General features: G+C 36.7%; 1 protein-coding gene across 2 annotated transcripts in view; it reads left to right on the forward strand.

Annotated features, from left to right (window-relative positions):
- Positions 1-23,039, forward strand: part of DTHD1 (death domain containing 1) — a 67,844-nt gene that overhangs the window by 26,266 nt on the left and 18,539 nt on the right. Inside the window, exons 5-8 of one of the 2 annotated variants that reach the window (XM_072620441.1) lie at positions 3,864-4,108; positions 7,804-7,968; positions 16,709-16,998; positions 20,592-20,836. In XM_072620441.1, the coding sequence (XP_072476542.1) occupies positions 3,864-4,108; positions 7,804-7,968; positions 16,709-16,998; positions 20,592-20,836 (945 nt within the window). The remainder of the gene's footprint in view (positions 1-3,863; positions 4,109-7,803; positions 7,969-16,708; positions 16,999-20,591; positions 20,837-23,039) is intronic. The other variant, XM_072620442.1, reaches the window with a different exon arrangement.

The raw sequence follows: 23,039 nt of genomic DNA on the forward strand, positions 1-23,039 counted from the left end.
CATATACAAGGGAAAGAGAAAGTAACTTTGGGAGCAAGGAGAGCAATAATAGTTAATAGGAAATGTCTTCTGTAGGAGAAAGCACCTTAAAGAAACTTAGGGATTCTGAAAAGCAGAAGAAGGAAAGCATTGAAGGGCATGGGGGACTGTCTTTGCAAAGGCATGGAGATGAGGAATGGAAGGTCATGTATGGGTAACAGCAAAAATAAAAGTCTGATTGGAACATAGGGTATATGAGAGGGATTAATGAAATCATACCAAAAAGATAGGCTGGGGTCATACTGGGAGAATCGACACGATCATAAATTTGGAACTTGAAGGGACCTTCCAGTTAGCTAGTCCAACCTCCTTATTTTACAGATGAAGAAACTCAGGTGCACAGAGGTTAAGTTACTTGCACGAAGTCATGCAGGTAGAAATAATAGCTCTGGGATCTGAACCTAGGTCCTTTGGCACCGAATCCTCTGCTCTCTCCCCATTGTTCCTTGTGACTCACTGTAAATACCAAACGGAAGAGTCTGTATTTTATCACATTTACTTTTTCTTGAGGGGAGAAGGCAAGGTGATTGGGATTAAGTGACTTGCCTCATTCACACAGCTAGTAAGTGCCAAGTGCCTGAGGTCAAATTTGAACCCAGGACCTCCTGACTCCATGGCCAATGCTCTATCCCCTGCACCACCTGTATTTTATCTTACAGAAATACGTAGACACCGAAGCTTCTTGAGTAGGAAAGTTAAGAGGTGGTTGGGGCATCTCATTTTGGAAGCTGTGGAGCAGCGGGATCAGAGAAGGAAAGTATTGGAAGCAGGAAGATCAGTTAGCAGCCTATTCACCAGAACTCAGACAAGAAATAATAAAGACTTGAGCAAGACGGGTGGCTGCTAGGTGGTGCAGTCAATAGAGTGCTGGTCTGGGGGTCAGGAAAACCTGAGTTCAACTCAGGGCTCAGGCACTTACTAGCTGTGTGATACTAGACAAGTCACTTTAACCTCTGTATGCCTCTGTTTCCTCATCTGTAAAATGGGGATGATAACACCACTTGCGTGTTGGAGTTGTGAGGTTTAGATGAGATGATATTTGTAAAGTGCTTAGCAGAGAGCCTGACACATAGTGGGAAATTAATAAATGCTTCTCTTCTCCCCTACTGTCACCCCCTCCAGTTGGAGAGAAGAGAATATATGTAAAAGCTATTATAGAGGCAGAATCTTAAAGACTTGGCATCTGAGCATCTGACAAATAGATGAATGAGATGTAATATTTAAAATAATAGTAAGTAGATTATTCCAATAAAATATCAATAATTTCTGAGTCTTATATTTCATAAAGAATTCTCTAATTATTATTTCATTTGATCCTTACAACAATCACATGAAGTAGTTAGTGCAAGTATTATTTTTCCATTTTGTAGATGAGGGAACTGAGGCTACTAAAGATTGAATGCAATATTGAAAATAAGGAGACTTGGATTCTTACAGCTCAGATAGAATTAGGTAACATGATGTTTTATGAATATTTTAACCTGATGTTTCATGGAGACTAAACTAACCACTTGTTTGAGTTTTTTGTATATATTGCTTGGGTTTTCTAATCTTATAAAAATAAATTTATTATTAATTTTTAAAAATTAAGTTCTGAATTCTCCCTTTCAATCTCCCCCCCCCCACAAATTGGGAAGGCAAGCAATATGATATTGCTGTGAAATAATATGAAATCATGCAAAATATATTTCCATATTAGCCATGCTGTAAAAAAAAAGCACTAAAAATAAAGGATAAAATGTTGTATTTTCAGAGTTCATCAGTTCTCTGATGGTAGATAGCATTTTTCATCAGAAGTCCTTCACAATTGTCTTGGATCATTACATTGATCAGAATAGCTAAGTTTTTCACAGTTAATCATCATACAATATTGCTATTATTAATATTCTCTTGGTTCTGTCCACTTCATTTTGTATCCATTCATATAGATCTTCCCAGGTTTTTTAGAAAGCATCCTGCTTTCATTTTTATAGCATAATAGTGCGGAGTTTCTATGAACCACAACTTGCTCAGTCATTCCCCAGTTGGTGAGCATCCCCTCAATTTCCAATTCTTTCCATAACAAAAAGAACTGCTTTAAATTTTTTGCAGATAAAGGTTTTTCTTTTTCCTGTGATCTCTTTGGGATATAGACCTAGTAATGGTATTTCTGTGTCAAAAGGCTTGCACGGCTTTAGAGCCCTTTGGACATAGTTCCAAATTGTTCTCCAGAGTCCCTGGACCACATAAATTAATCACCTGTGATGAAATAGATCACTTTCACTCTTTTGCCCCAAGTTGAATTCTTGTCACATTAGCAGAAATTTGCAAATGTTGTCATTGTGTAGGATCTCACCATGCTGGGCTGATTCTGCAGTAAATAGCTCTCACAGGTTCAAAGCTTTCAGTACTCTCCTCTAGGTACTTCTCTGCCAGACACTTACTGCCTCTAGAATCTGGATCACCTGAAATCCTTGGATATATAATTTCTTCCAGGAAAAAGCGGAAAGTGTCGTCATGTGCTTTCATCCTAAAATATACAATCTTTCTTTCTAGCATAGTTCTTTTGCAAGAAAGAAACCATTTTCTACTTCTTCAACTTGATTAGCATGATTGAAAAGCAAAGTAAGGGCAACTAGTTAGTAAAACTGAAGGTCTGATGGTATATGTTACATAAATACAGCAGTCTTCATAACTAGATTGTTAGATGAATATGGAACACCTTCCTAACCCTCAACCTTATGCTTTAGTTGATACTACACCTGCATCATGCAACACTGATTTTTTAAAAATAGATATTATATAAAGAAAACATAATATCTTACTGTTAGCATGCCTCTACAAATTTCTGCACATGATTTTTAAAATTACTCTTCCATAATAGGGTTGGAGAGGGTGACTCCCTGGTGTAAGTGCTAATAATTTTCCTGAGAATGATCTTGGATAAAGTTGCCATTATCTTATAGTTGAGGTTGGGACTTGGATTAGGGAGCTCATATAATAAGGCTTCTTGGAAAAGTTACATAGAAAATAATAACTTTAAACTTGCAAACAGAAAAACTTTTAATACATACAAATACAAGTGTTTACTTAGGAAGGGAATCTCCAAAGTAGGGGTTCTTCTGGTAGTTTCCATACATAAGGAGGTTAGCCAAGTATCCATGAGGATTTGGTGGTTTGTGTCTGTGTGGGAATTTTGAAGATGATAAAGAAACTAGCCACTTCCTAACTGCCCCCATTTTTAGAATATAACCTAACTGTCTCTATCCAGTCATGCACAGAGAAGTTGGAAATCTGTTCTTTACTTCAGTTTTCTGTAGATGCAGGAGTGGGAGGACAATGGTTACTGGAGAGCACCCATGTATACCTCCTCTCCAGACCACCAATAGTAATTTTAACAATTTTCTATCAGAGCTATCAGATCTAGATTTGCTCACTTGAGAGGCTTATAAAATAGAATATTGCTATAGGAGAGGCATGAGCAGAGAAGGGTAACTGGGAAGTTACAGAGATTGTGAGGGGAACAATAATGCACTCAATCGAGACACCCTTTCAAGAGGAAATGGTAGTATTGATTTGGTTACAGATGTCAGAACAAGAAGTGACAAGATGGAGGGTACCTATATGATATGTGTGGTTTCATGGTGGAAATGACTGGACTGAAGATACTTTAGAGGAAGGAGGTGTTATAAGAGTTGTTGTAGTCATAAAAGTTTGAATTTATTAGACAAAACAACATACACAAAATTACACTCTATAATACACTAAGCTCAGAAAAAATGCATTTTGCTTCTAACAAAAGTTAATCAATGAGAATTAATTACTTTTTCTTCTAATTTGCTTAGGTCCAGCCAATTGATCCTTCCCTAGTATCAACATTAAAAATGAAACAAGATCTTTATTATTCAGTAGTATCAACTAGCCCTTTAATTCATCTCCAACACCCAGCAACACATCTTTTTCATAAACCAGTCACCGTCATCTTGCCCTGTTCTCCAAATACAGAGAGAAAAACTCATGGTGCTCAGACAGACCATAAAAGGGCAACTAGTGCTACTTCTGGAAAGATCACAACCTCCTACTCCCTCCGGTGAGTAAGACCTTAACATGTTAATTTGACCTATCAAAAATAATGAGATAGCCTGGTATAGGGGAGAGAAGGTCAACGTTGGAGTCAGGAAAACCCAAGTTCAAGTCTTGCTTCTAACACATACTAGTTGTGAGGTCCTGGGAAAGTCATTTAATCTCGAAGGGTTCCATCAACTTTCTAAGCTAGAAGTTAGAGATGAGCTACTGATCTAGTATAGGGAATCTCTAGATCAGTACTTCCTTGTACTTATAATGAAATAATAGGTCTGGATAAAAAAAAAAAGAAGATGAATTAATGGCAAAGGAACTTAAATGATTAAGCACTCTTTTAGGAAAATATTTTCATTGGATTATTCTGAAATACTTCTACTAAGAAAATGCAAATTGTAAAATACTATGTCTCTCTAAGTATAATGATATGGACACATGATGTCAGAATTTCCTACTATGGTCTGATCACTGAGCTAGATGCTATAGGAAATGTAAGAGAATTAGAAAAAACATAGTCCTTGTGTTTAAAATGATTGCAGCCCAGTTTATCACAAAGAACTAAGTTAGATTTTCATGACAATATATAGTGGGGTAAATTGACCTGATGTTTAGACTGACCTAAACTTTTTGCTATAAAATTTAGGTTTCAAACTATGTATTCACATTTAAACTCTCCTGCCCTCCCCCATTTATTTTTATATTTTTTAAAATTCTAAATCAACTTTATACCATCATAGATAAAAAAGTAAGGAAGACACATATGCTACTCACATAGGAATGAAATATGAACCATTATGATCTGTGAGATGAAAAGGTTTGACTAGCACACTTTTAAAGTCCTTTCCAATTCAAAATTTGTGAGCTAATCATCAACACTGAGTTAATATATTAAACTGTCTTTTTAGGGTTAGGATATCCTTGCCAGGATCTCACCTTTCTGACTCCAAGTCCAACACGGCACCACTTAACTGCCAATATATTATATACTGCATCATATGTAAGAAAATTTAGGAGTAAAATGTAAAAATATGAAGTATTTTACTTTTAGCATATCAGAATGAACTGCTGTGTTAGAATATTTAATGTTATTCAATAATGTCACTTAGAAGAAAATGGACAGTTTATTAAGGGAAATCCATTCAAGTATATGGAAGAGGATATTTTAGAGTGACAGAGAAAATGCATTTTCATGCAGTAATATATATATATATATATACATACACACATATATGTATATACATATATTTATAATAATGCTCAACATATTTCTTATTTGTTTGTTTCCTTTGTCCTGATACTAAAATCACAACGTTCAGAAAGGCACCCTGGAAAGGAAGATGCAATGTATTTGAGGAAGAAATATAAATCCTTGAAAATTTACTTAGTCTTGCATGACTTCTCTAAAGTGAACCAGGCTTCCCTGACCATAACGACTGCTTGTCTCTTCATGGAAAGATATAGTCCCAGTTTCACACCAGACCGCATGAAGTAAATGGAGACTCTACCCCTTCCTACTCTAAGGGAATGGTGTAATTCTGTGGGAGCCACAAAGGTTGCAGATCCAACTTGGCAAGAGTTTAAGAATTCTACCTTAATCTAAGAGAACCCAGAAAGTAGTTGAGTTGCACATCCATAGGACCCCTTCCCTTAATCCAGTCTCCCTAGGAAATTGGGTAGTTCTACTGATGTTCTAGAATTCTGAATTTGTTCTAAGGTGACAACTTCCCAGGGTATGAATCCTGGGATTACATTTCTAGACCTGGGATAAACCATATCAATGCAGGCTTCATTTGAGATATGAGACAACAAGGTACAGTGGAAAGAATGTGGCTTTGAAGTTGGAGCCCATCTTTAATGTTTACTTTATGTGCGACTTTGGGAAAGTCATTCAGCTTTGCCTTCAGTTACTCATTTGTTTGGAGGTGTGGGACTATATGATCTCTGAAGTCTTGTCTAAGCTCAAGATCCACCAGCCTATGATCTGCCCAACGTTTGCTTCAAGGAGCTTTGTATCATGTTATTTCTCTGCTCAAAAACCATAAGTGGTTCTCTACTGAATTTGGAATAAAAGATAAATTCTATAAGTTGGTCTTGAAGGCCATCCATATTTTGGATCTTACCTACCTTTCAAGTCTAATCTTTCCCTCATTATTTCTCTCTGTGCACTTTGTAGTATGCCTAAAGTGACTACTTGCCAAATTCAGTTCTTATCCTGTCCTCTTCTGTCTTTGTCTCTTTAATCACATGATCCCCTATGCCCGGAATATACCCTCCCACATCTCCTCTCTGCTTCTTGAAATCACCCCCTTCCTTCAAAGTTGAATTCAGGGGTCATTTCTCCCATAAGGGCTCCTCAGATTTCCCTGGCTAAATAAGAATCTCCTACTTTTCATATTTTGCACAGCACATCATCTGGATCTTTCCTTTGCATTTATCCCATTCTTCCTTGTACCATAAATATTTGTGTGCATGTCAACTACCTAGTAAATTATAAAATTTTTAATTGCAGGCACTCTTTTATTTTATTACTGCCTCCTCAGGACCACAAGTATAGCAGTAATATTATAAATGTTAATTAAATATCATTGATGTGAATTGAAGTAAATAGAAGTTTACCATGAGAGGTATATTAGATGGAGCACCAGTCTCAGAGTGAGAAACACCTGGGTTCGTATGCCACCTCTGACACATACTGACTATGTGACCCTCGACAAGTCACTTAACCTCTCAACAGGTTAAACAACTCTCTATGACAGGAGTTCTTGATCTTTTTTTGTGATATGGATCTCTTTGTCAGTGTGGTGAAGACTATGGATTACTTTCAGAATAATGTTTTTAAATGCATAAAAGAAAGTATATAGGATTCCAAAGGAAACCAATACAATCAAAATAAAGATATATATATACATATATACATATATATGTATATATGTATATATACAGAGAGAGAGAGAGAAAGAGAGAGAGAGAGAGAGAGAGAAAGAGAGAGAGAGAGAGAGAGAGAGAGAAAGAGAGAGAGAGAGAGAGAGAATTTTTTTTTTCTGACTAGTTCACCAACTCCCTGAAATCTATTCATGGATCATAGGTATTGTGGATGCCAAGTTAAAAATCTCTGCTCTAACACAGTTCTGGTTGTTGCTTGTCCTTTGCTTTCTAAGAGGGCTGATGACATCATGGGATGATATCTAATCCACTATATAAGTTGAAGAGAAGGAGCTAAGTTATATTGGTCATATGTGGAACTTCCTCTTCTAGGAATTCCCCATACCAGTAAATTCAGAGGTCTAGTTCCTGTCTTCCTATCCTTATGAAACTACTACTAAGTGAAATGAAAACTGGCCTGAAGGCACTAAGAGAGGGGTGGGGAACCTGTAACTTTGAAGTCACATGTAGCCCTTTAGTTCGTCAAACCTGGCCCTTTGACTGAATCCAAATTTCACAGAACAAATGGGCTTGTTCTATGAAGTTTCGATTCAGTCAAAGCACCCATTTGTTTTGTGAAGTTTGGATTCAGTCAAAGAGCTATACTTGAGGACCTAGAGGGCTGCATGTTCCCTATCCCTGAACTAGCATTTTATTCTTGACTATTCTTATCTACTCATGGCAGATTGTTCAATGTTCCTGTGGCACTTTTTTAATGTCTGTAATAAGTGTGATTTAATCTATAGCCATGTCACTAATTTCTTGTATGTTCCCCTTATGTAGGGCCAAGAGTGCTTCTATAAGAAAACCCGGGGACAATGTCAGTGAGTCCTTGAAATTATTGGGTTTCAGAAGCAGAGAGGGAAGCTGGTTTGTCCTCGATGATATTATTGTGAGAAACGTGCAGAGTGGAATTGTATCATTTGAATTGCATGAACATTTAGACAGGTAAAGCTTCAGTAAACGAAGGCAAGGTTTTCAATGTCTTACCTCTTGATGGGCCATAATTTATGTTTACAGATGCAGAAATCCTGAGATGAGTATCATAATTCAAGAAGTGGAAGTATTAAGAGTCATTTAGGCTGTGTTGAAAATGGAAACCAGTGTTAGCAAATTTATGTGTAGGTAATATACGGTATTACTTCCTTTCATGGTAGCTTCACAAAAGATGTGCCCCCAAACTAATCTGATCTTATCTTGACAGTTCTAATGCTTTGTGTAACTTCAGGATGAGTCTGTGTTAATGTCTCCATTCCTGAAAGTTCCATAAAGATTATGAGAAAGCTGTTTATTTTATGTTCATCAAATGACTATGTTTGTGTAGACTAGATTTGGTTTTTTTAGGAGTGGTTTCATTTTCTTTTCTCATTTCAATACACTGCAACCGATCTAATTATAAAAAAAAAAATGAAGATGTCTTAGGAGTCCATGGAGATTCTAGAAGGACATAAAGAGAAAGAAACCATGTGAAAAAAGAATTTTTTGAATGCAAATACACATATATGTAGATTATACATGTTATATTTAGACTCAATGAATGGGCAGATATTGAAATTTAGAAAACTGTTGATCTCAACAGGGTATTTCAAATAAGTATACCTAAATTGTATAAAATATGTGATTAATATAAGTGAACATTATTGATAGTTTTTATATAATAGTCAAAGAGACTATACCTAGCATTTCACTAGTACAAAGAGCTCTCTGATGAGGAAATTCCTTCTTATCAGTGCAGGTCATCAGCTTTTCTGCAACTTTCAACTTAAGAGAGTTCCCTAAAGAACATACAAGCTAGGTGACTTGTCCAAGGTCACACAGTGAACATGTTTCAGAGGTAGACCATGAGCCCCAATCTTTTCTGCATTACACTCTATTGTCTCTCATTATTACATGGCACTTGGCCAAAATTCCTCCTTTATTTTTTTCCCTGAAACAAAAGGTATTATGTGGACTGAGGTAAAGTTTACTAACTAGTGAATAGCCAGATGTTCATAGATTTTATATATTTAAAGTTTAGATTCACTGTATATTACAGGGCAGAGAACAATATGCTACCTTTGGTCTATGTATGTAAAATTTGATTTTTCATTAAGCAACTTTAAAATATTAAATTTATAACTTTTTTGTTTGATTTTATTTTGTAGATTTTATACACACACAAAACAATTTTTAAACACTTTTTTAGTTTTGAGTTCCAAATTCTATCCCTCCTTCCCTCTCTTTGCTCTCCCTTTCTTTAGATGGTAAGCAATGAGATACAAGTTTATTTTATATGTTATATAGATGTTAGCTATTTCAATTAAACATGTGATTATCTCTTATTTTTGATGATTTCTATATTATTCACTAGGCCAGGGTATATACTGCACAAAGTAAAATGAATGAATTCATCCATTGTCTTAGCTCTCTCTTCTCCTTTACTACAAACTCCCAGATCAAAGGTTCTTTATCTGGGTTCCATAAAATTGTTCTAAAAATAGTTTAATAGTGATATTTCAGTAGAATTGTCTTTTAAAAATTCTATGTATTTAATTTTTTGCTTTTAAAATTGTTATTCCAAGAAGGCATCATTTGAAATGGGTTTCATGCTACATGAAAATGATTAAGAACCTCTGTTCTAAGGGGCAGAGCGGTGGTGAAGAGGAGAGAGCACCAGACCTGGAGCCAGGAGGATCTGAATTCAAATGCAGCCTTAGACACTTGACACTTACTAGCTGTGTGACCCTAAGCTTGAGTGCCTCAAATATAAACCCCTGTTCTAGAAAGTGTGGTCTGCTACACTACCTCCATTTCTTCTCCTTTAGTTTACTCCTCAACCTTGTATAATCAGGTTCTGTACTCCAGTACTTAAACAATAATTCAGCTCAACACACCTTTATCTTGCATGTATCACGTACCAAGTCCTATGCTAGAAACTGGAGGTATAAAAACATAAACGTAAAATTGTCCCTGGCCTCAAGGAAGCTCACATGCTGATGGAGGAAGCAACATGTATGTAAATAAGGAAATATAAACTAATCTGAGGCAGTAAAGAACCCTAACAAGGAGGATAAGGGAGGCTTTCTATAGGAAGCAGCCCTAGAGATTCAACTTTGGAACAGGTTATGTATTCTAAGAGAAATAAGTTAGAATAGAAGACATTCTAGGCCAAAACACAAAAGTGGGCGATGAGCAAATAGGCCAGTTTGGAACATAGATCATGGGAACGGGAGAAATATATAGTAACTCTGGAAAGGTTGACTGAAGCATATTGCAAAGAGCTTTATATGTCAGGGTGAGGGTTTTGTATTTTATCCTAAATGCAATAAGGAGCCATTGAAGATGTTTTTGAGCACAGAATGATTAGGTCAGAACAGAGCTTTCAGGAGATTATTTTGGAAGTACTATGAGGGACAGATTGCAAAGCGGAGAGGATATAAGCAGGGAGACCAATGAGCAAGCTATTGTAAAAGTCTAGATAAAAAAATAGGTGGTGCTTGTATGAGGTGAGAGAAAAGAATTGATGCATGTGCTATTGTGGAGATAGAATCAGTAAGATCTGGTAAATGATTAGCTGAAGGACAGGAAAGTGTCAAGGATGCTTCTGAACTTGTGAAAGTCAATGATAGTACTTTTGTCAGAAATATTGGTGTTTGGAGGAAAGGCAGTATTGGAGTGTGGTTGAAGTGTGTGATTGAAAACAGTTCTTTTTTTGCATATGTTGATGTTGAGATAGATTTGCCCCTCAAAGGTCAAAAATGACCTCTTAATTATTTAGTCCAATGACCAAGTTTTAAATATAGTATTCCATACTATTAATCCCCTTTTAGGGTGAAAGCCTTTTTTGAAAGCCTTCTCCATGCTATCTCAGCAGCCAGTCAAAAGGCTCCTCTTCTTTACATAAGGGCACTGACTAGAAAGAGGCTAACTGTGTATTCTCTGAATTGGAGAGTGGGGTGTTTTCATTAAAGATGATCGTGTCTTTCTGGAAGCATGCTCCTCAGCTTCCTCCAGATATTCTGGAAGCAGGCAGTGTACATTTTACCTTTTCTAAGGGTGGAGCTCCATTGGCCATAACTCTGTTATATGCATTCTCAATGCCAAATTGGACTAGCAGTTCTCTCTTCCTTCCCTGCCCCCTTTGTCTCTGTGCTTTTCCTTTTGTTTTCCTTCAAAATGAAACTAATTCTCTGCCATACTTTCATCTTTGTTTGTCAACTCCTCAAGGCTTTCATTTTGTTCATCCTCAAACCAGATCAAAGTGACTTTTCCTTTCTCCTTTTTTAAAATTTTCCTTTGCCTTTATCTATCCTTTGCTTTTGATTCCTTCTCACATATTTGACAGTTAATTGTACATTTGCTTCCCTCTCCCCATTCAGCTAGAAGATCCTTTAGAGCAGGTCCTACAACATTAATCATCACAACAGCACTAATGATACTGAATATTGATTTCATTCCTGGCTTCATATCTCTAGTATCTGACACAACACTTGGTGGATAGTGATTGCTTAGTAAATATTTGCCGAGTTGTTTTGAAGCAACCATTTTCACATCTACAAGTGTCTTCTATTTTGAAAAGTCCACAAGGGTCAACCTTGATGCTGACTCTATCCCCTGACCCCCCCCTACTTTTTTTTATTTTACTCTAAAGTTTCTCAAATAAGTGTTTGCTTTCATTTATTGTGCCCTATTTCTTGGGCTTGCTCCCTAATGTACAGCCAGCTCTGTAATCAGGCTCTTCTATTCTCATTTTACTAACATAGCTTTCTCAGGTCATCAGTGACCTGCGATACACTCAATGTGATGGTCTTTTATTAGTGCATTTACTCCTTGACTTCCATTTGTAACAGCAAGAACCCTGGCATACCCAGGAGAGCCTTGTGTACAGGTTCTCAGATCTGCTTTTCTAAAAGGAAAACAACTTTTGAGGGGTCAACACTCTACTTTAATCAAGCACATTTATCATTCACTTAGTTCAAGGGAAAAAGTCAGTGCCCTGAACTTCAGAAAAAATATAAACCGAGAAAAAAAAATCAGCAGACAGGGCTTCCAGCTATCTGACCATACTTACATAATTACCAGAGAGAGAGGCACCAGCATCTGGGTTTTCAAAGCCAGGGGCTCTTTAGCAGCCTCCCAGAGTTTCCTCTGGTCAAACAAATACTTCCAATGAGTAATCCCCAAAGTAAAACCTCATCTCAAAGTATATATACACTTTTCAGGGTGAGAGAGCATCACAACCCTGGAGAACCAGTGCCTCATTAGAAATTAACAAAAGATGTGGGTCTTCCAAAAACAAACAAACAAAAAAACTTCCCCAATCAAGCTTCCCATAATGGCCCATTAATGGGTGGGGAAGATCTTTAACTCTCATTAGCATTACATGATTCAATAACTTATACTATTGGCTACACCTTCATTCTTCAAAGTCTATCCTCACTGGGTTCTGGCACTATTTAGGATGCTCTATCTCTTTCTATATGTTTGACTCTGTCTTTACCAGGTCCTCTTATACCTTTTACCCTCTAAATTCAGGCATCCTCCAAGGCTCTGTCCTTAGGTAGCTCTTCTCTACATTTCATCTGCTTTTATAATTTAAGCTACTTCCTCTCGATAGGAGAGGCTCATATTTTAAAAAATCTCTAGCCTTCTTTTCTTCCAAGCTCCAGCTCCCCTTTTCAGCTGCCTACTGAACATGTTCACTTTGATATCCTGTAGTCACCCCATAGTCAACATGTCTAAAAATGAATTCATCATCTCCCCCCCATCCTGGCACCCTTTCCTGACTTCCCTATTTCTGAAAAAGATACCATCGTTCTCTCTGTCACCAAGGAGACTGGAAGAGTCTTTATTGTCACAGTCTATATACAGACTAGAGAAAAGGAATATTTCAGTCATCCACACGATTCATTTTTGTAAGGACAGTTCTGATATTTTACTATATGGAATGGAAATGTAGCCCTCTTATATGGTTCAAGACCTGGGAGTCATTTTTTAAAATACTCCTCTTTATCCAGCCTTACCATATTAAATTATCCATTGTTATTCTCTTGAGTTTGCCTGTTTTCATTAGTTGGTTTATTGTTGAATTAATTTTCTAATTGGTCTTACATTGATCATAATCCTCCCCCAAAACCTTCAATGGTTCCTCACAGCCTATTCATATGAACTTCATGTCTTTTATATGCCATACAAAACCTCCAACAGGACTATACCTGCATTAGGCTCTCATTGAAATAAACTTTGAAAGAATTAATATAGTCTCTGATCCAACTCTCTATCCTCTATTTATGCTTTTCCAGACACAAACTCCTATTTCCTATTTTGCAGCTTTTGTACACTCCATTGCCCTTTTTTTTTTTTTGGAAAGGACCCTCCTAAGTTCTCACCCCCACCTCCTCCATCAAGCTTTTCCTGACCACCCCAAGACACGCGATTTTATCTCTTTTCTGAATTTTTATTCTCCAAGCTGTATGAAATGTTCAATTTGATCTTATCATTGTTTTTTTGAGGGGTAGGGGAAGAGAAGGAGGCTGAGATGGGAACTGTGATTGCATTGATATGGGAAGTTCTCATTGGTATAGGAAGTTCTCAGAGAGGAACTATATGTATCAATACTGATAAGTACTTTCTCTATATTTAAAGTCTTAGAAAGTTGCTGGAGTCACTAAGAGGATAAACACCTTTTCCAGGATCAGACTGGAAGCATATATTCTGAGGTTACACTTGAACTCATTCTTCCTAACTTTGAGGCCAGGTTTATTCTCTCAACTCTGTTCCTGACTTCCTCTGGACTTCAAAACCATGCCCCTGCTGCTGGGGGCTCATTCTAAATTGCCTTTTGTACTTCAGGCTTCCTTACTCTGGAACATCCTACCACCCTCATGGACTTTCTCTCTGCCATCTCCCCGCTCTCCCTTTTCTTTACCGAATGCCTCCATTTTGTTGAAGGGCTAAGGGTGACCTACCTGTACTTTCCTCTTGGTCTTGTTCCTGAATTCTTCTGGACTTTAGAACTATGTCCCCAAGTCAGCTATCTTCATATTCTTCCTCTCTTGTCCCTTTCTTGTGTTGTCTTCCCTCATTAGAGGGATGCAAACTCCCTGAGGGTAGGGATTGCCTTTTTTTTTTTTTTGCTTGTATTTATGTTCACAGTGCTTGCCTGGCATATAGTAAGCACTTAGTGTTGTTTCTTTCCTTTTTCTATCATACCAGACAATCCCTCTAGGTGGTATCTTATACTTCCTTCTGTCCTTTTTACCCTTTTGCATGCAAATGCAATGTCTCTTGGATAGGATCCTAATAGAGCTGCCCCCAAACCCAATATTCTAACTTCATTACAGACTCACTCTACCTACCTAACCCTCCCGCCAATGTCCTAACTTCTTCATACATGCACACTGCTCACTAGAACAACAGGAGTGCCCTTGTACTCTTACTTCCCACAGAAACAGCAGGCATGTCCATGGGAACTCAACCACTGCCTCTACCTAACTACTGCCCCCAGATCCATTCCCACATACCTGAACAGGTATGTTCTTGTATTCAAACATAATCACATCATCCATCTAGCCAAAGACAGGACCATGATACCTAACTATCTATTTTCACCAGACAGGACTACCATAGCTAGCCAATTGAAGGGCAGCATGACCAGAATGTTTAACCACTGAACCACAGATAGAATTCCTCCTCCATTACCTAATCCTTTAACAAACTCCTTCTGCCTTTTTAATAATAATCACATTCCTATATTCTATGTAAATTTATATGGCATAATTGCATCTTTACCCCATAAAAATCTATCTTGCTCTCTCTGAGGTTACTGGTTCCTCTGGGAACTTAGCCTGTTTCATGAGAGGCTTCAATCTCAATTAATGCCTATACTTGGATTAGAGGTGATCTGACTTTAGATTCTTTGAAATGGCTCTACTGCAACACATCATGAAACTCGAACAGTTTTTGATGTCCCAGAGTTAAAACCTCAACATCTTCAACTAAATCATACACTTCTTGAAGTCTTTTAGGAACAATGTTATAGGTAGTCAACAAACATTTATTAAGCACCAACTAAGCTCCTGTGCTAATTACTGGCAATAGAAAGAAAGGGGAAAAACCTGGTCCTCTGTCTAATGAGGGAGACAACATGAAGACAACTATGTGCAAACAAGACACGTGATTTTGTTGATTGGCTAAATTAGAACAATCCACAGAGGGAGGGCACTTGTATTAATAGGAATTTTCTGTGGTGCCTCAATATCTTGTGCAATGCCTAAACTCTAGGAAATTTTCTCCAGGATATGTGGGCTGAATAATTCCAGAGTCACTGCACTTTGTGCTATATGAGCAAAAGCTGTACCTATTCTTGGTCAGTGTTGTCCCCAAAGGCTACTAAACAACAAGACTGGTAAAAGCTTAGACCAAAACTGATTGAACTAACTGATCCACCTGGGTATTTTGGCAATGTGTGTGTGTGTGTGTGTGTGTGTGTGTGTGTGTGTATCCATGAGGGAACAGCCCTACAGGTCTGACTTTTTCGTAGTGGTTGGTGGTAATTAAGGGGTAGCACTCACTTCTTGAGCCATCTTATCTTTTCTTGTTCTAATACAAATGATTTCACTCTTTGAATATAATTGAATATAATTTCCATAAGATTTGGTAGTATTGGTGGTTATGATAGATTTCAGTTGATTAATAATTCACATTTATATGGCTCTTTAAGATTTACAACTGTGATAATTGACATAGAATTACTTTGAAGAATATAACATAAAATATGAAGTGTTTCTTATTTTAACAAATGTAAACAATTTAAGCTTCCATGTGCCTTTTCTCTCAGAAGCATACACTTCTAAAAAGAAAGGCAACATGATATGGTGGGAAAATATTATATTTGAAAGTCTGAGAACAAAGGTTCCACTCCTGAATGGAGCCCTTAGTATCTGTTTGGGCATGAAAAGTCATTTGACCTCTTGGTCTCAGTTTCCTCATCTGTAAAATGAGGTTAATAGTATCAGTTTTTTCTACTTCTCAGAGTTATTATGAGGATAAAATGAAATAATATATGTGAAAGGACTTTTGAACCTATATAGTTCTATGCAACTATTAAGAAGAAAAGGGGGGAAAGTGTCCCTTAGTCCACAGAAATTTTCTTTGAAAGACTTTTAGGGGTAGGTATCACAGTGATTTATATTCTACCTAGACAATTACCATGGATAAGTATTTCCAAATGTATATTTAATATAAAGATACTCCTTTTCACCCTGAGAAAGATAAGTAAGAAAAATTATTTTTGAGTCATGCTGATAATCCCTTTCTCATATTTACTTAAGTTATAATCTATAACAGTGCTTGCTTCAAGAAACAATTAACTTTGAAAAATGGTGCTTTCTTTGTCCAGATTTAAATATGCTACACTGAAAATATGTGCTGAGTTGAAAAGGAAACAATGGAGAATTATATATTTGTTTTAGGATCATTTGTTTTCTGCTTATCTATGTCATTATAGAAGAAAGTTGAACGCTTAGCATCTCATCATTGGTACATTTACATTCAAACTCGTTTTCTTACTGTGCCAAAGTCTATTGCATCTATTCATGCCACCCACCTGACTCACTTTAAAGGAAGAGTAACTAATAATGGTATTTATTTATATGTCTATGGCAATTACATTCTTGCCCAAGTATTTCTTCTTACCTTCTTCATACAGATTGCTTGTACTTCGCCTTTCCTCTACCATGGACAATTCCCATCTAGTCCTTTTCACAAAATGTCTAGAGGAAGCTACCTTCAGTACCATGGCCTGTGTAGTACTATATCGGAAAAAAGAAAACCCTCATAAAGCAGTTGTTTCATTAGTGCCTTCTAAAGATTTGAGTCAGGAGCTTCAGAGCCTGCATAAGAGAGGGTTCAGTGGGCCTCCAGAACCATCCCAGTTTTTCCAAATGAGAGAAGGAGAACAGATTATTTTAAGGTTTAATGGCAACATTTTTGCTTCAAGTAAGTACAAACCTTTTCCTGTTTTCATCTATGTATTGTGTCCTATGCTCCACCCTGTAGTCAGAGACTGAATTGTTGTTGTTCAATAGAAAGAAACCTGGAGAAGTGTGGTATGCTAGAAAGTGTTAGAAATTTGGAGTCATAGGTCCTAGGTTAAAATTCCAACTCTGCCATTTACTAGCTGCATGATTTTAAACAAAGCATTTTAACTCTCTGGGTTTCCATTTAATTATCTGTAAAAATAATGAGGGTTAATGTCAATCATCTCTAACATTGCTTCGAGCTCTACATCCCATGCTTCCCTTAATCTTCTCTGTGTTATGAAAGGGAGGAAAAGATGTGTATTCTCTCCCATTCCTTCACAAATGAAAGCACAACCATTCTGTACTTAATTTTTATATTTCCATTTACTTTTAAAATAAGGAGTCATACACATCTGAAGTCATCTTCTGATGTAATTATAACCCTGCTACAGCATTTGTGGAATGTACAGAGAATGAACAGTGCTAGCTGTTTATGGGGAATACATGAGTATACCTTGGAAGTAGAATGAATGCAGCTAGAACATGCATTTATATATTGACTGTTGTAAGGTTTATAAAACATTTCCCTCAGAATAACCCTGTGAGGTAGCTAGTTCAAATGTTATCACCCCTATTTTACAAATGTGGAATTTGAGATTTAGAGAAATTTAATCACTTTCCCACAGTTCAAAAGTATCAAACCTAGGTTTTCAGATTCGGAGTATGGGGCTCTTTTCATTAGTCTAAGCTGTTTCTCCTGTAGGGGTCCTCAAGAATCTCAGATACGAGCATGAAAAAAGAATTTTCTCCTCTACACATTTAAGGAATATGTTCCTTGATATATAGGGAAGAAAGGGACTTTGCAATGTAAAATGACCATATATTAGTCCCCCCAATTTGGTATTGAGTTTAGGAAAGGGAAAAGGGTTGAAAATCACGTGTATGTGTGTGTGTGTGTGTGTGTGTGTGTGTGTGTGTGTACTAGATTAAACAGGTAGTTGGGGAGATGGAGCCAAGAGAAAATAAAAGACTAAGAAAGTGTACAAGAGATCAAACTGAGATGAAATAAAAGATAACAAAGCAAACACAAGAGTAAGCCATGACAGATATGTGAGTGGGGAGAAGAAGGGGAAAAGAGAACTGACTGTTTGCTTTAGCCCTTGTTATGACTAGATCATTTTCCTTAAGATTCTTGTATCTCCACCCATTCAATGAAAAGAAATCTAGCAGCTTTCACAGCAGGGGAAGGTTCAGCTGGGCCAGGTTCCTTTGTAAATTCTATTTACAAAGTGATGTAGAGCTCCAGATGACAAAACTCCCCATTTTCATGGTCTGTATTCCTGAACACCTTTCCCTTTAGCCCTTAACCAAGTCTATTACAAGCATTGTTACCTCTGCGCAACTTTGAAGCAATTATGTTTAAAACTAAGAGATGCCTTTCCTCTGGTGCTTAAAATGTATAACAGGAATACACAAAACCCCTCCTTCACAGCATCAGTCATTTGATTTAACCTTGGGGCCTTTAGTGAAATGAATGTAGTCTGAACTAGCCAAGAAGCACTGTTCAAGTGACAAAGGAAATCATAGAAAAAAGAGGGGAAAGGAGAAAAGGGGAAAGGGGAAAGGAAGGGCAGAAATTCCTTCCTGTTTGGTTTCCAGAGTAGAAACCATGGTATACACCCTCCATTCCCATGGAGGACACAGACAGATACAAAACGGAACTGTCCCACCCGAACAGGTCATGTGGATGACTGAAATATTTCCTTTGTTACGCTTTGTATATTGGCTGTAGTAAATAGCACCATTGTTGATACTATCAATGAGTATTTTAGTTTCAAATAGTGTCAGAACCTGGTTGTGGGGAACAGCAGGCAAAGAAAGGGTGCATAGAGAAATAAGGAGCAACAGCTTGGGAATATGATTGACTGGGGTTGGCAGACTTTGGACAATGATCATTTCTGTCTTCCTAGTTCTGCATGCATACTTCTGAGAGGACTAGGCCTACGTAAATATTCTTGTACCTCTCAGCAGTCACACTGTTAATCAAGTCAAATCAACTCATATTTATTAAAAACTTAACGATGTGCCAAGCTGGGGCTGTAGAGAAAGGTAAAAGCAATTTCTTTGCTCAAAGTTCACACTCAAATGAAAGACAGAACAGTATAAATAACTATGGTTGTATAATATGCGTGGTGTAGATGGAAGGTAATTTCATAGGGGAAGACACTAGCAGGTTTGAGGACGAGGGAAGGCCTTCCACAGAGAGTGGTATTTGAGTGAAATTTTGAAGGATGCTAGAGAACCTAAGAGGCCGAAATGAGGAGGAAGAGAATTCTAGGCATGGGTGACAACCACCAAAGGATATGGAGATAGGAAATGAAGTGTTTCATGTGAGGAACCAGCTTGTTCTTCCAACCAGAATCTGCAGAGAAGATTGCCTGAAAGGAGAAATGTACTTTAACTCAATACTCCTTTTATATCCAAGAAAGCGCAAAACTATCCTACTGATAGGATTACAGACTTACATGTGTAAGTATCCTTAGACATTTTGTAAGCAAATTCCCACATTTTACAAACTGAGCAAACTGAAAATCTGAGAAATTAAGTAATTTGTCCAAGGTTCTGTAACTAGTTAATATGAGAGCCAGGATTCAAACCTAGATCTTCGATCTGAAAATCCAATGTTCTTTCTACCATAATGCTTCTTCCTTCATGGATAAAAATGGCCTTTAGCATTTAAAAAGTACATGAAATTCTAAAATAAATATCCAATTTAAATCAATCCAGATAATGGATCTTTGATAAATTAGAGAGCGTCTGCACTCATTATTAGAGGCAAGGAAACGAAAATACTCAAAATACAGATAAATATTTCTCTATTTGTTGGGGAGGGTCATATACTTTTACAGATAAGAGAGATGGATGGGCCAGATGCTTTCCCTTTCTGTATCTAGATACTTTGGATTGTGTACCCTATGAGGCACTGGACAAGACATTCCTTTCTCTCCAGAAAACAGAACCTAGTCACTGTAATGGTAGAGGCCAAGAAATATTGCTCCCCATTTGGCACAGATTGTATTTAGGATAGTCAGTCATTAGAACTGGAGAGTATTATGGGAAAACTCAAGAGTGTTGCTCAACTCAGTTTCCTCTTCCAGCTCTTGGAAGGTCCTATTGTTTTCAGGAAAATCAAAATCACCTCAGCAAGAATTCTGTTCCTACTTTTACAGATAAGTAAATAAGCCTAGAGGAGCTGTAATTTGCCTAAATGCACCCAGCTAGTTAGAAACAGAGCCAGGACTAGAAGCCAAGTCTCTTGATTCTGAGTCCAGTGCTCTTTGTACTCCACTCTATTTCCACTGCTTTTGCTTAGCGAGTATCAATTTCTGTACAAATTCAGATTTTATGTGAAAGCAAGTCATTGTAGATCAGTGAGGCATTGGAAACTGAATCAAATGTAAAATGTATTCTACTTCAAGCACTAAATGATTATTTGACTTCCAAAGGCTTAACTGAAATCATCTATGTATTATATTGTGGTAATAACCAATGCATTTTACTGAAATTTAGGTAATGGAAAAGATTATGGAAAAGACTACAAGCTTATTTTTCACTTACAAAGGAAGCCAAGCCTGGAACTCCAGCTCAAGGAGGTGGATGAATTTGGAAACTACAGTTCCCCTCATTACAAGGGTACAGTTGCAGTTTACAAAGTACCCAAGGAAAAAATAGCCAAGAACTTGAACCAACCACTTACACTTAATGACTTTGGGCATCAATTGCCTACTTGTAAATTACCATTGAATTTGCCTAAGGTGAGTGATGGAGGATGTTGCTTGTCACTTTGCTAATTGGTTTTATGAGTTCAACATATTTAACTAGTCACTCTATCTTAGTTTCATGTTTCAGAAGAATTGTAAACAAATGCTCTGTCCTTCGATTCCTCCCAATTAGTTTTAGGAATTCAACATACATACTCAATCAGTCTACCTTACTTTGATATTTCAAATAATATAAAAACAATTTCTCTGTCCTTATGACCTTCATAGTTATTCTGGAATATTATGGAATATTCCAAAAAGAGTATGACAAAATATTAATTAATCTATGGATTATATGCTAAGATGGTGGGGAAAAACATGTTGGAAGGGTTGGGAGTGTTACTTGCAAGTAAGAAGATGCACAGTAATGTCTCTATTGCATGCATGCATATATATTCCTATATATACATATATGTGTGTATATAAGTACATAATTTCTATGTATCTATGTATTTATGTATCTGTCTTCTCAATAAATTCCACACTGCTTGTGATAGTACATATATCTCAAGCTAATAGGATCTAAGATTGGCTTAGGGCTTATAGATGGCTCTTAATAATGTTGAATGAATTATTTAGAGCTTAGTATTAACTTATGTTCTGGCATCTAGCATCTTCTTGGGAAATGAATCATTTATGATGTAGGCAGCTTAATTTTCATAAATAACTTTTTCATATTTCTAAAGTCTGTGCTTTGCCAAAGTATTTAATCACTTGCCAATATCATTTATAGTTTTACACATACCAGTGCTATGAATACTTGCTTCTACACATCCTACAGGGATTTTTCCATCAACTTATTATAGTGCAATTTACTTTCATGATCAATTCTGTTTTTATCATCACAAATCAGTCTCAGTGTAGAAAGGAATTCAATTTGGTGTGGTTACAGATAAAGAAACTGAGGTTTAGAGAAATTAAAATGGTCACATGGTTAGCAATCATCATAAGTGGGATCTGAGCATAGGTCTTTGTGATTCCATGGTCAACATGGTTACCATAAGGAGAATAGATGCTGTTTTCATCACTCTTGCTTATTGAAGCCAGTGACACTGAAAGAGAAAAGCAGATTTGAGAAGGTAACAAGTGGTTATAAAGATGGTGTCTGAGAATAAGAATTTGATTTCTGGATCATGAATAAAAATTTAGGAATTATAGGCTATTGCCAGGGATAGAGTACATCAAACAAGGACTAATAAAAATTTTCCTGGAGTTTTGGAAATCTAATTAAAAACAAACAAAGTTTAAACTAGAAAGAAAGAGTGAAGTGTATCAGAGTATTTACCATTATATGTAACATAGAGCAAGAGTTCATAATTTTTTTGTCTCATATATCTATTTGGTAATCTAGTGAAATCTTCTAAAAATGCCATTTTTAAATGCCTAAGGCAATGTACATAAGATTACAAAAGTAATAGAATTACAAAGAAAGATGTAATATCCCCCCTCCAAGTTAATAGACTCCCTTAAATATATTCATGATATTTTTGGAGTTCATGGACCCCAGAATAAGGACTCTTGCTACAGAGAGAAATTACAATATAGGAAGAATAATAGCAGAGATACCCAAACCTTTGCAAGAGATATAATCCAAGAAAGGACCCCGTATTAGTCTGTACACAAATGCTCAAAGTATTGATAGAAAGAAAAATGAACAAGAGATCTTAATGCAAAGAGGCAAATTCGACCTCATAGGTATCACTGAGACATAAGATGGTACCCTTTAATGGAATATAATTAAGGAATGTTAAATATTATGAAAAAAAGAATAGATAAAATAACAGGTTAGCATTGTTAATTAAGAAGACATGATTAACACAAAAAACTCAGGAATTAGAGCAGGTAAACATAGAGGTAAGCATGTGGGTGAAGATCAGGGAAATTGTATTCTTCATGTTTTTCACCAACATAGAAGAGTTGGTTACTAAGAAGGAAATGAACCTTAAACACTGGGAACTCTGAAGTGAAATGCACATTCCATCTTAGAATTTGCGATAGAGGAGTGGCAAATTGGGCTCAATATCATATGTCTTAGGTTTTGGAAGAGCAGATTTCAAGATTCTAAAAAAGGATGGGTAGTATTTCATAACTTACAATTCTATGGGTCATGGGAAGAGCTAAAAAATATACTCCTGAAGACAGTAAAAGAAAAGATTTCAATGAGGAAGATAAAATGTGAACTATCTAAGGAGACCAG

Source organism: Notamacropus eugenii, chromosome 6, assembly GCF_028372415.1.
Source record: "Notamacropus eugenii isolate mMacEug1 chromosome 6, mMacEug1.pri_v2, whole genome shotgun sequence".
In the NCBI taxonomy this organism is placed as follows: Eukaryota; Metazoa; Chordata; class Mammalia; order Diprotodontia; family Macropodidae; genus Notamacropus; species Notamacropus eugenii.